Source organism: Oryctolagus cuniculus, chromosome X (assembly GCF_051225735.1).
Source record: "Oryctolagus cuniculus isolate XC-2025 breed Fujian yellow rabbit chromosome X, ASM5122573v1, whole genome shotgun sequence".
In the NCBI taxonomy this organism is placed as follows: domain Eukaryota; kingdom Metazoa; phylum Chordata; class Mammalia; order Lagomorpha; family Leporidae; genus Oryctolagus; species Oryctolagus cuniculus.
Genome location: NC_142888.1, coordinates 446,498 through 459,540, shown reverse-complemented (window position 1 = coordinate 459,540; position 13,043 = coordinate 446,498). Strand labels below are relative to the sequence as shown.

At 38.5% G+C, this 13,043-nt stretch overlaps 1 protein-coding gene and 1 long non-coding RNA gene across 7 annotated transcripts in view; one reads left to right on the top strand and one right to left on the bottom strand.

Moving 5' to 3' along the window:
- The window catches only part of LOC127484913 (uncharacterized), a 226,740-nt gene extending 214,889 nt beyond the window's left edge, over window positions 1-11,851 (top strand). The window contains exon 3 of the long non-coding RNA XR_016228347.1: window positions 10,177-11,851. This is a non-coding gene — a long non-coding RNA (uncharacterized LOC127484913). The remainder of the gene's footprint in view (window positions 1-10,176) is intronic.
- GLRA2 (glycine receptor alpha 2) overlaps window positions 1-13,043 on the bottom strand; it is a 202,383-nt gene that overhangs the window by 117,530 nt on the left and 71,810 nt on the right. For all 6 annotated transcript variants that reach the window (XM_089324791.1, XM_002719913.6, XM_051827600.3 and 3 more), the window contains 3 exons: window positions 9,844-9,926; window positions 7,053-7,190; window positions 4,962-5,176 (listed from right to left, as the gene is read on the bottom strand). In XM_089324791.1, coding sequence (XP_089180917.1) covers window positions 4,962-5,176; window positions 7,053-7,190; window positions 9,844-9,926 — 436 coding nt within the window. The remainder of the gene's footprint in view (window positions 1-4,961; window positions 5,177-7,052; window positions 7,191-9,843; window positions 9,927-13,043) is intronic.

The following is a 13,043-nucleotide window of genomic DNA, read 5'->3' as shown; positions in this document are numbered from 1 at the left end:
TTCATAAAGTTCTTTATAAGTCTTCTAATATAACTTCATATGCCATGGAGCAGTCTTTTTAACTACATTATGGACAGAAAACAATAACAGAAAAATAACCAGGATGAGTTAGTAGCCTACCATGTACAAAAACTGAGATATAGCCTTGGAATCTCATGACAAGAGCCTAGGGTGATTACTGATGCCATAAACAAGAGTGTCAATTTGTTAAGTCAACAACAGGAGTCCCTGTGCACTTACTCCTCATGTAGGATCTTTGTCCTTAGTGTAGTGTACATTGAGATTTAATGCTATAACTAGTACTCAAACAGTATTTTTCACTTTATGTTTCTGTGTGGGAGCAAACTGTTGAAATCTTTACTTAATGTATGCTAAACTGATCTTCTGTAGATAAAGAGAATCGAAAATGAATCTTGATGTGAATGGAAGGGGAGAGGGAGCGGGAAAGGGGAGGGTTGTGGGTGGGAGGGAAGTTATGGGGGGGGGGAAGCCATTGTAATCCATAAGCTGTACTTTGGAAATTTGTATTCATTAAAAAAAAATAAAAAAAATAAATAAATGAATCTGTATAAGTAGTGATCCATCTCATCTTTTTTTTTAATTTTTGAAAGGGGTAGATAATGTTCTCAGGCTTTGCAATTGATTGAAGTGAAGGCTCCAAGATTTAGATCAAACCCTGACTACACTTCAAAATATCTTCATTCATACATTCTTTAAAATCTATCTGAAAAGCAGAGAGGTGGAGAGAGAGCTTCCCCCATCCCCATTTGTCAATTCACTCCCCAAATACCTGCGATATTTGGCACTGGGCCAGGAAGCCAGGAGCTAGGAACTCAATCCAAGTCTCCCATCTGTGTGACAGGAACTCAGCTACTTGAGATATCAACAATGCCTCCTAGGGTCTGTATTAATAGGAAGCTGGGAATGGCAGCAGAGCCAGGACTCAAATCCAGGTACTCTAATATGGGATATAGACATCTTAGCCTGTAGTCTAAATGCTTGCCCTATATACTCTTATTTTTAATTTCCCTGAGTCTACTTGAGAACTTCAGGAAAGGACATACTGCTTTGGAAAAATTCCATGCCTTTATAGTACATGTCATATTATTTTGTGATTCTTCTGTTTATTAAAATTTATTATTTATCTGTAAAACTTTTACCCAGAGATTCTGCTTGAAGTCTATCTTCTACATGGAGGAACAAAGCTGCTAATTAACTAATTTATTCATTCAATGAGGATTTACTGATAACATAGTTTAAGCCACAAACTGTTTTAGGTGCTAAAGTTAACACAATGAATGAAACAAAGTTCTTGCTTCCATGGAACATAAATTCAATTGAGCATCTTCCTATAGATCTTGCTCATTCAGTCTAATCAGCCTCAGTTCCTTTTTTTCCAGTGCGCATATAAAACATTTTTTAAAACTACATAAATTGATAAATTTTTTTAAAAACTATGATACTAGGTGTGGCATTATGGCACATTTGGGTTAAGACAGCTACAATGATGGATCAATGGAACTCCAGTTTAAGTCCTAGCTCTCCACTTCAAGATCCACTCTCCCTCTCTCCCTCTCCCTCTCTCCTCCCTCTCCCTCTCTCCCTCTCCCTCCCTCTCCCTCTCCCCTCCCCTCTCCCTCTCCCTCTCCCTCTCTCCCTCTCTCTCTCCCTCTCTCCTCTCCCTCTCTCTCTCTCCCTCTCCCTCTTCCCCTCTCCCTCTCCCCTCTCCCTCTCCCTCTCTCCCTCTCTCCCTCTCCCTCTCCCTCTCTCCCTCTCTCCCTCTCTCCCTCTGTCCCTCTCCCTCCCTCTCCCTCTCTCCCTCTCCCCTCTCCCTCTCTCCCTCTCCCTCTCCCTCTCTCCCTCTCCCTCTCCCTCTCTCCCTCTCCCTCTCTCCCTCTCTCCCTCTCTCCCTCTCCCTCTCTCCCTCTCTCCCTCTCTCCCTCTGTCCCTCTCCCTCCCTCTCCCTCTCTCCCTCTCCCCTCTCCCTCCCCTCTCCCTCACCCTCCCCTCTCCCTCTCCCCTCTCCCTCTCCCCTCTCCCTCTCCCTCTCCCTCTCTCCCTCTCCCCCTCTCCCTCCCCCCTCTCCCTCCCCCCTCTCCCTCTCCCCTCTCCCTCTCCCTCTCCCTCTCTCCCTCTCCCCTCTCCCTCTCCCTCTCTCCCTCTCCCTCTCTCCCTCTCTCCCTCTCCCTCTCTCCCTCTCTCCCTCTCTCCCTCTGTCCCTCTCCCTCCCTTTCCCTCTCTCCCTCTCCCCTCTCCCTCCCCTCTCCCTCTCCCTCCCCTCTCCCTCACCCTCCCCTCTCCCTCTCCCCTCTCCCTCTCCCCTCTCCCTCTCCCTCTCTCTCTCTCCCTCTCTCTCTCCCCTCTCTCTCTCCCTCTCTCCCTCTCCCTCTCTCCCTCTCCCTCTCTCCCTCTCTCCCTATCTCCCTCTCCCTCTCTCCCTCTCCCCGTCTCCCCTCTCCCCTCTCCCTCTCTCCCTCTCCCTCTCTCCCTCTCCCTCTCCCTCTCTCCCTCTCTCTCTCCCTCCCCTCTCCCTCTCCCTCTCACTCTCAATAATTCTACAGTTCAAGTAAATAAAATATAAATCTTAAAAATCTGTGATACTGGTATAAGGATATACTAGTGGAATAGAATATAGTTTATAAGTAGATTCATGTAATTAAAAACTATACATATATCTTCTAGAACACATTGAAGCCCACTGTTTACAAATATATTTCTAGTGATCATGCCTATCAAAGTGAAGAAGAAACTCTCAATATTCAAGATGATAAAATGAGTGATTAATACATCATAGACTATTAAGTCATTAAAATTATGTTCATAATAGGTTTTTAATGTCATGGGAAATGGATGATACAAACGGCATAAAAATGTGATCTAAATTTTGTATGTGTGTATTTAAGTGGTTTGCCCACAAATGCACATAGAAAAACACTGGACAGAAATACACCAAATTATTAACACAGTTGTTTACTGGATGGTTAACATTAATAAAGTTTCTGTGTTTTCCATAACAAATATGCCTTACTTTTAAGGACCAGTGAGCATGCATACTTGCTGTGGACCAACTATTCAATCAGCACAATGGAGTTTGTGGTCAAAGATTGCAGTTTATAAATTAAAAGAAGTATTTATATGTACATGTGTGTCCACATATGTGTATGGCCAATTCTTTAGTTTCCACAACTCACTTTTTAGAGCATTTTGGTTTTTCACTGTCATATGAGTCACATCTCCTCACGGTCAGTTGAGAGCCAACCATGTTTACTAATAGCCTAAGAACAGTACATGTAGCAAGATAATCCTGCCAGAGGCAAAAGAACAGCCAATATGAGTACAGAGCTAAGTATAAAATGATTTTTCATTATAACTTCTTTTGGTTTATCTGGGTTCCTGATGGCTACTGACGAGTGATCTTTCTATGTAGAGGCAATTTATTTAGCAATTTTATTTAGTTTTCACCATTGATGCAGAATCATAGTAGCTTCATAGAATGCATAACAAATTTACAAAATTCAAACTCCCTTTTTTGAAAACAAATGGCTACTCCTTTCATAGCAATGTGTGGTTAGAGGCTAAATGTCTTATGTTTTGACATTATCTGCTAACAATTTTTCACCAGTAGTTTAGCTGTCTATGAGATTGTAAAGTATATGTTTGTGCATCCTGAGGTTTATGGCATGGCATGTAATGATGGCAATAACTGATCACTGATGAAAAATAAGTAAATTAACTCATTTTGGAGAGGTACAGAGTAGATTAGAATTTCTATTAAGTAAATTGATCAGTGATTACATTGTTGAAAAAAGCTGTTAATGTTTTTGACATCTGTATTCCAATAGCAGTAAGACACATGCTTATTATACTGCTTATTATTCCAGAAGATTAAACAAGTATCAGAAGCTCTATTCCTCTGTCTCTGAGTGGACAGAACCTAATATTTATCTTTAGGAGCATAAGACTTAATAAGTTGTATTAACTAATTCTGCAGTATCAAGTCCACCTCTGTCACGGCCACAGACCTCTTCCATATGCTATCTTCCAAATATGGGAGATAATGCGGAGCATGATCCAACATTTCTCATCATGTCAAAAACAGCTCAACTGAACATAAACTCAAAGCCAGCAAGGATATGGGATTACATCTCAATTATTTTCTGGAACTGGATTTTGGAGAGACCGCTCAATCAGTTTGAGACTGTGTACACTGAATGCTAAATTGAACTCATGCACTTGGAAAATTGAAGGGAATCCTTCATAAAAATAGCTTATGCAGCTATTATTTTAGATGCTAAAAAATGTGTGTTCCTGAAATCCATTCCACTTTTTTCTGTTAACCTGCTACAATTTCTGGAATTTTTACCAACTTGGATAATTCCATCATTAATTTTCTAGGTAGCAATGTTACTTAAAATGAGAGCATATCAACCTTTAATTAATGCATAGCAAAAATTCATGTATCTGCTTTGCTGCATCTTGATATTATACATTCTTGTATACACCCATTGATATAGCTTTTCTGTACAAATTTTCAGGAACAATTCAAACTTTTATTATCGCAAATGGCTTTATGGAGCACATGAATCACAACAGCCTCTCCAATAAATACTTGACATTATAGCATAAGTTGCACCAGTCTCACTCCAATTCTTGCAAGTTTCTTGGCTCATACTGTGGTCAAAGGCACTTCAGGGCTTCTTAGAATTCACATGCCATGTTTCTGCCTCCATTTATTCCTCCTGTCTCAATCCTGATTTCACTTTCCCCTAACATATTTTGAGTGTTCCCCATTTGCTTGGAGGCCTGATTCTCTCCAACTCAGGTCTTTGTTCTCTTACTACTGTCACATCTCCAACATACCAAAGGACGGCCAACATTTGTGTCCTCACAGAATTATGCAGTACACAATACCTTTGGTGAATTGGTCAGGTCATTTGTTGGTAAGCAAGAAGGTTTCTTACCTTTGGCAGAGATGCCCTGGAACCTGAACTTTGGGTGGTCATTGTTAAGACTGTGGTGATGCCCAGTGCAACCCTGGCAGGGGCTGCATCCATGTTTATCCAAAATGAGACCCAGGATAAAATGACTATCAACAGGCTGGGGATATACATCTGAATCAGATAATATCCCATCTGGCGTTCCAGGTGAAACTTGACCTCAATGCAAGTAAACTTTCCTGAAAGGACAAAAAGATCATTTCAGGTTCAATTTGAATTGGCCTTTCCCATTTCAGCATTCTACTTTATTATCTTTTTTAAAGAGTGTTTTCTATGGGTTGGAAAGATTGCTCACAGTGCTCATCCAATACAACCAATTCAATTATTCTGCAACTCACCCAGTAATAGAAATAATAGCATGAGAATATGTGATCTAAAGAATCAGTGGATCAAAACCATATGACATGGCCAGCTCTGTGGTATAGTGGGTAAAGCTGCCACCTGCAGTGTCGGCATCCCACATGGGCACCGGTTCAAGTCGTGGCTGCCGCACTTCCAATCCATCTCTCTTCTGAGGCCTGGGAAAGCAGAAGATGGCCCAAGCCCTTGGGCCCCTGCACTCATGTGGGAGACTGGGGAGAAGCTCCTGGCTTCAGATCGGTGCAGCTCAGGGTGTTGTGGCCAATTGGGGAGTGAACCAGTGGATGGAAGACCTTTCTCTCTCTTTCTCTGCCCTCATTCTCTCTGTGTAACTCTGACATTCAAATAAATAGATAAATCTTAAAAAATACCATATGACATATTTAAATTTGTAAAATAGGTGCTTGTTTATTTTAGATTGAACTTCAAAATTTATAAGACTGACCTAAACTGACCAGAGGAAAGAAACTTTAAATTTTGTGTGGTCATAATATGTAATATATAGGACACAATTTATAACCCATGGCATACAATATGTAATACATATGTACAACATATACAATGTATTATTTTAGCGAAACCATTCCTTCCTGAGTAGTATAAGGATCTCCTAAATTATATGAATGCCTGTGTACCTATTTTTGTATTATCAATTGCAAGAAAAAGAAACCTTACAGTAGCTATATATTTAGCCATAATAAATTCCTAGCCTTTTGAATAATTGCTTGAGCAATTATAACTTATCTTGTAGTTTCATTTGCCCGTGAACCCATTGAAGTACCCTTGTACTATTAAGAGATAAATGTCCCTGATTCTTCCCATTTCTTTTTTCTTCAGTTGGCTTGGGGTTAGGAACCCCAGAAGGTAATTTGGCTCAGTTCACAGAAATTATAAGAGAGAGTATTGAATTCTGCTTGGTCAGGAAGAACACCTTGGAATCAGGTTTTAGTTACTTCATAGGAAGTCACTGTTGGCTGCCGGAGCAAGTGTTCATGGACCATTGTACTCAGCAGGGGACACAGACTAGTCATTGCACAAACCATCATGTCTTGATTGCCTCTCCATGGTCAGCTTGCATGATATCAAAGCCCAGGACATTTACAGGAAAAGTCGTCAAATTTACTGGGCAGGCATAATCTTCCAGGCAACAACAGATGCCCGTGTGTTGCTGCCACCTCAAATTCTCCCTAGCTCATGTGTCTGTCAGCACTACTGATAATATTTGACTTTAGAGCCAGCTGAATTCCTGCCAGCTGATTTTCATCCAAACTCCTATTACTGTCCAGGACCAGAGAGCACAACAGCTCTATTTCTGAATTCTCAAAGACCCGTGTTATCCCTCTCTTCCACTAAAACAGAGGATGAACATTGACTTGAGGATGCAATGTCAAGAGTGGTTGCCAGGAACAGGCCAGAATTCATATATTTCTTGTACACCTAGGAGATGTACACATTCCTTTGACCATTTGACAACAAATGGTCAGCAACAGAATAGCAAAAGATTCCCAATTCTTTCTCCTTCTATGTTTTGGAGAAATTATCTATTGTGTTCACTGACCTATTCAAGAAGGAGCAGGAATGTTATCAGTTAAGGGGGTTTTGAGCTCCTTTGCTTGGTAAATATGTAGTTGTAAAGATGATTTGGATAAGTATCCTCTGAGCCCCTGTGGGTTTAGCAGCTGGAAGAAAACTTACCGGTGTTGTAGTGCTTTGTGCAGTAGCCAAGTTCCTTCTCTTCTTTCAAAATAAACTGAGGCAGGGTCAACCCTTCAGCAACTTGCACTGGACCATCACTTAACCACTCAAATATCAGGTCATTCATCGTGTACCCAACTGTAATAAAAAAAAAAAAACATAGTGAAAAACTGAGTATATCTTTTCAAGGAAGATTGAAAGTCTAGAATGTAAAGAAACAAACTAGGAACTTGTCTAAACAAACACATGCTCAGTTAATTCAACAGCGTTCTTACTAAGAGTGCTATAATCATCACAGTGACTACATGTCGTGGTAACTAAAGACACTGAAGACATCAGGCTGTTTCTGAGTGATTTTTTTTTCTGTGTAGTGAGAAAATGGAATCCATAAACTATTTTCTTCTGCTTCTTTATTCACTAACTCTACAAGTAAACAAACAAAAAATTCTTTGAAGATTGGCTTTACTTGAAAGAGCTGTGCATGTGGCTATTAAATAAAACAGTCCAACTCATGGTGCAATTGTTAGTATTTCAAATGAAAACCATTCTTTTTTAAAAAGTGAGATTGAATTCCCATTGCAAATTTGGCTCCACTCCTAGGGCCTATAAGTTTTGCGTTCAGTAATCTTATATTAAAATTCTTATGATCAACTTTCAGTGTAGCAAGTAGGTAAGACCATAGGCAGGTAACCTAAAGGGAAGTTGTAGAATATGCAAATCAAGAATATTCATTTTTGCCAGTGTCTTGTTAAATGAGCCCACTTGTCACAACTTTTAATATGAAGTAAAATAGATTCCTTATTATGTCAGGTCATATTATTATATAACTTGAACCATCCAAAGTAAGATAATTATTCGTTTAGTAAACTAAAGTTAGCTGCTAAATCTCCAAACTTCTGCTAACTAGGTCGTTATCTGTTCAGTGATTTTGGCTTCTTTGTCTACTCCAGAAATGGAGGCTACTCTTCTTTTGTGCACCATTTTTCTGTTTTCCCCTTTTGTTTGTGATATTGTTACTCTTAAAATGAGATTGATGAGGACAAAGGATATTATATGAGGTCTTGGAAGGCCAATAACCTCAGAGCATTTCTATTAAGTTTATAGGTTCTTATTCTTGTTTACTGCAAGATGTGACTCACCGGAGCTACTCAGAAATCAATAACAAATCTAATTGGAATCTACTTTTCTCTTTTTTTGACCACATTTTCAATCTCAGGACAAAAAAAGGAAAATACAGAAAACAAGGAATCAGAGGACCCTGAACAAGTGATGATGGTCCAAAAAAGAATGGCTAACCCTATACATTTTGCCACAATTCTGTGTGATTACATCCCTGGCATCTCCAACAAATACTGGAATCTCACCTAACACTCCCTGTTTTGTCTAGTGAGCATGCCCACAGCCACCACAATGATACTCCTCTTCACACTCACTGCAATCCTAGCATAGGGCGGATAGAGACGTAAAGTCAAGAGATGAGGAGAGTAGGTAATATTGGGGTAGAAAAATAAGGTAGTCCCCACCCTTCAAATCCAGTGTTAGTAGTAAGCATATGACCAGTTTGTTAAATTCATTATTTTTAGGTCCTTCAAGGATCAATCATATTGTCTAATTGAAAATTTTTAAGCTTTGGGTGATCCTTAGTTGACAATCATGGCTGCTATTTTACAAAGAATATAAGTTATTGCATCGAAGCAGGTGAGAGAAGACAAAAAAAAGGAGTCATTATGTAAGAAAATGTTTTTCTCAACTTGATTCTCAAAAGAAGGGGCAATAGGAAAAAATGAATACATAAAGCTGATTATAAATCAGAAATTCTCATTTTATCTCTGAAAACTTCTTGAAACAAAGATGTTTCATTATTTTGTTTATTCCTGTAGGAAGTTTCAAGGGCAATCTACAGTGATTTTAAATGATCAGAAAGAAGCCCTGTCACTGCCTCTTTTAAAATAATACTTGATGTTGTCTTTTTACACTTACTGTTTTTCTAAACCAAGAAGTTAAAAGTATTTCCTTGCCCCTGCCTCATTAAATCTCCGAACATCCCTGTGGGTCAGTAGTACTTATTATTCTCTGCATTTTACAAGCACAGTAACTGACAGAGCAAAAAATAAATAAATAAAAATAAAAAGCAATCCTGTCTCTTAACTGAAAAATCACACTTCCTTGGAGGCATCAAAGACTTGTGGCATGTGTCGAAGGTTTCAGCGTCATCAGGGCTAGTGCATAAAAGGGACAAAGTAGATGGCATCTCTCTGCCTTTGTGTATCCGCTGCCTATCTAAGGGATATGCGTCTTATTCTATCTTATTCCATCCCATCTCATGTCCCTTTTCTGGCAGCCTCCTCTAAGTTCCCTGTGTCTTGTTCTCAAAGCAACTATCCTTTCCTGCCAGAATTCCTTGGGGGGGATAGTCTGTTTATATGGGCTTTAGATAGGAAAAAAAGCAGTTTTATGATTAGAGAGTGATTCATTATAAGTGTTAAATGACTAACAATCTTAGTTTTCTCAGGAGTCATTTTCATTTCAAAGAAAAGCATACTAAATCTGGCTTGTTTTTGAGGAAGGGCAAGTAATTTGGCATTTTCCTTTGAAAGGTTTTCTGTGCTTTGTTAATAATGAGCTTCTCATATGAGACACTCACACTTTTGCTTGTCCTTCTATCAGGACACTGGGGGGTTGGTAAATAGGTAGAGAATGAGTCTGACAGGTCTTTTATCTTTAATGACACTAAAAGAAAGAGGTCATTGGTGAAAGCAAACAGGCAATCATTTAAACAGTGGTGACTTACAACTCTCCAGCTGCATTGTACACGTCTGAACATCCATTGGAAAGTTCTTCAAGTCCATGGGACAGGATAAAGTCAAGGTGAGTCTTAACAAAGGAAAAAAATTAAAATCCAGTGTTAAATATATGAAGTCTAATTCTTGAGAAATATTAAGTAAAGTGACATTAATTGAAATAATGCCATCTATGCTCTCAGGACAGTGCTTTCTGTTTTTCAAATGAAAACTGGTCATTAGTAATTGTTAAAATATTGTAGTATTTCACCATAATCCCTTTCTCTCTACTTTCAATTGCCCAGACTTTGACTCTCCCTTTTTCCCTTGTCTACCCACCAAAGGCACTGGTTTCAAGCTTATTCTGGAATGAACAAGACCACTGGAAATGGTGTAAGAAAAATAATGGCATCTTAACTACACTTGATGTCCAAAACACATATGGTTTATACTGTGTCAGAGTTATACTTTGGATAAGTGGGCTTTGCTTCAAGAACCACAAATGACGGGGCTGGCGCTGTGACGTAGTGGATACACTCGCCATCTTCAGTGCGGGTTTCTCATATGGGTGCCGGTTCATGTTCCGGCTGCTCCACTTCTGATCCAGCTCCTTGCTAATGGCCTGAGATAAGCAGCGGAAGATGGCCCAAGTGTTTGCGCCTCTGCTACCCATGTAAGAGACCTGGATGAAGCTCCTGGCCCCTGGCTTCAGCCTGGCCCAACAGTGGCCCTTGCAGCCATCTGAGGAGTGAACCAGCAGATGGAAGGTCTCTTTTGCCTTTTCCCCTCTCTCTGTAACTCTGATTTTCAAATAAATAAATAAATTCTTTTTTAAAAAAAAGAGTAAGTGACATGATGAGCATAAAATTGAGATAATGCTGGGTCTCCTTCCATTGAATGGAAAATGCTTAACTCCACAATCTTTAGTCACTAATCCACGAGGATGAGTTAACAATATATTGTAGCATTCATTCTAGGATTTTAACAATTGCAGATCAAATAGTCCTCGAGCTAGTAAAACCCACAAGAGAGGCTACTCTGTCACCTTTGCCTCTTTCCTGAACGTGTCTGAGCTCCAGCCAACTGTGGCAGGGCCTTAGATAAGGATAGTCATTGAGGCACCCTCTCTTCTTCCTTTTTTACTCTCAAAGGGATGCCGTGCACTTCTTACTCGTCAGTTTTCCTATGCCTCTGAGATTCAAGGAAGGAAGTTAGGATTGAAGATCAGCAGATCTAGCTTCCTCTCCCAGTATTGCCTTAAATTGTCCTTAGTCTTAAATTTGCTAAATATTTGTTTTCTCGTCAATCCTATGAAGAGATAGAATAAGGTTCTTTTTATTTCTATTTGACTGTAATACTAGAATCCCTATTATTCTAATGGTCACTGCTCCAAATTTTATTTATTGTATCTAAATATATATTTTAGATCTGAAGGATGCTCCTATTCCCCTCCCCCCAAACTCTCGCATTGTTAACTAAACTCTGTTTTGCTGTCAGGCTCATTCTTGTTCTCCTGTCCTGTTTCCCTTCTCCTTCCTTCCTCTGCTTCATTTTACATTCTATCCAAGGAAAAACAAAACAAAAAGTTGATGGTGCATTTATTTTAAATAAGGGAAAGGATTGGGATTTGAAGTGAGATTATACAAAGAATTCAGGCTGATAATCTTGAAAAATGCTAAGATACAACAATCATTTTGAAAAACAAGATGTAAAACAGTACAGTGTGATCTCAATTATGTAAAAACATTTTCAATCATGGAAATAAATACACCACTATATTAAGAGTAGATATTTATGGTTGATGGGGTGATGATTCATATTTTGTTTTTCTTCTTCATTCTGTATTATCTGTGTTGATGAGTATAGATTATTTGAAAATGTCCATGGAAACTATTCATCAGCTTTCCCATCTTCATGTAATTAAATGTACTTTTCTTTAGACAATGGCTCAAAGTAAAATTGTAGTTTATTCAGTAATTTTTTGTCATTATAATTGTGTTACTATTAAAATTTTATCATAAATGGGCTGAATGTTACCTTTATTGCTGAATAAATTAGCCAGCTTTGGTGGGCTAATCTGAAAACCCAAAAATACCATGTTTCAAAAGGAAAAAAATGGTTTTGAGTTCCAAGCCTCTAGGTTAACAATAACATTTTATACAGGAAAACGAGTCTTGTAAATTTTATGATCCTTTGATAGATAGAGATATAAACATACAAATAATTTTCTCAGCATGAAGACTTTACTAAGATGTCTTGGAAAATTCTGTTTTATTTTGATCAATAACATGGGCTCTTTAAATAAGAGTGAAAGAACCAAAGTGAAAACCTCTGGCAAAAAAAATGCATCTGACACTATAGTAAGTGGCGAGAAAACCTCAAAAGGACCCATGTGCTTAAAATGGTTATTACCATAATGATAATCTGTTTATTTCTTTCTGTTTTTTAAAGAGGAATATTTTTGTTATACCAAAATGTTTATCTACACCTTGAGTAGTGTATATAATTTTGCAAAGGACCACAAAGTCTGAATTACAAAGAAGCAGCAGTTTTTCTTTGAGATATATCGCACAGCGTGGGAAATACAGTAAATAATAACGGATTGTACATTTCAAACTCGCTGAGAGTAAATTTCAGGTGTTCTCACCACCAAAACCAAGCTAAGAAGCATTTGAGGTGATGGATATGTTAATTAGCTTGATTTAATTATTCCACATTGTATTCATAAATCATAACATCAATTTGTACCCAACAAATATATGTAATTTATCAATTTACAGTTCAAAAAAGTTAAAAGAAATGTTCATCATATGAAAATAATTAGACTGTGTGTGGATGAATTAAGTGAATACCAGTCAAAATCGAGAGCTTTGTAACTTTGAAAGTTTATAGAAATTTTAAAGAAATTATAAAGTAATAGTAGTCTTAACAAATACAGCTTAAAAACATGCAACGTGTTATGTAACTGTGTGTTATTTGCTATAGGAAATTACCCAATGTTAATATTCCTAATCATACCCTTGCTGAATTTGGTTCTTCTGCAAAGTGAACCTTTCACATTTATTCAGTTATTCCTGCTTTTGTGGCAGATCTTAGGATCCTACAAGGATCCAGAATTTTGGGGGTCAGAAGTATTAACAGCATTGAAAATCCAACTGAGAGAAATTCTCCCAAAGCATAAAACTATCCCTGAACCCCGTCTCAGCCAGAA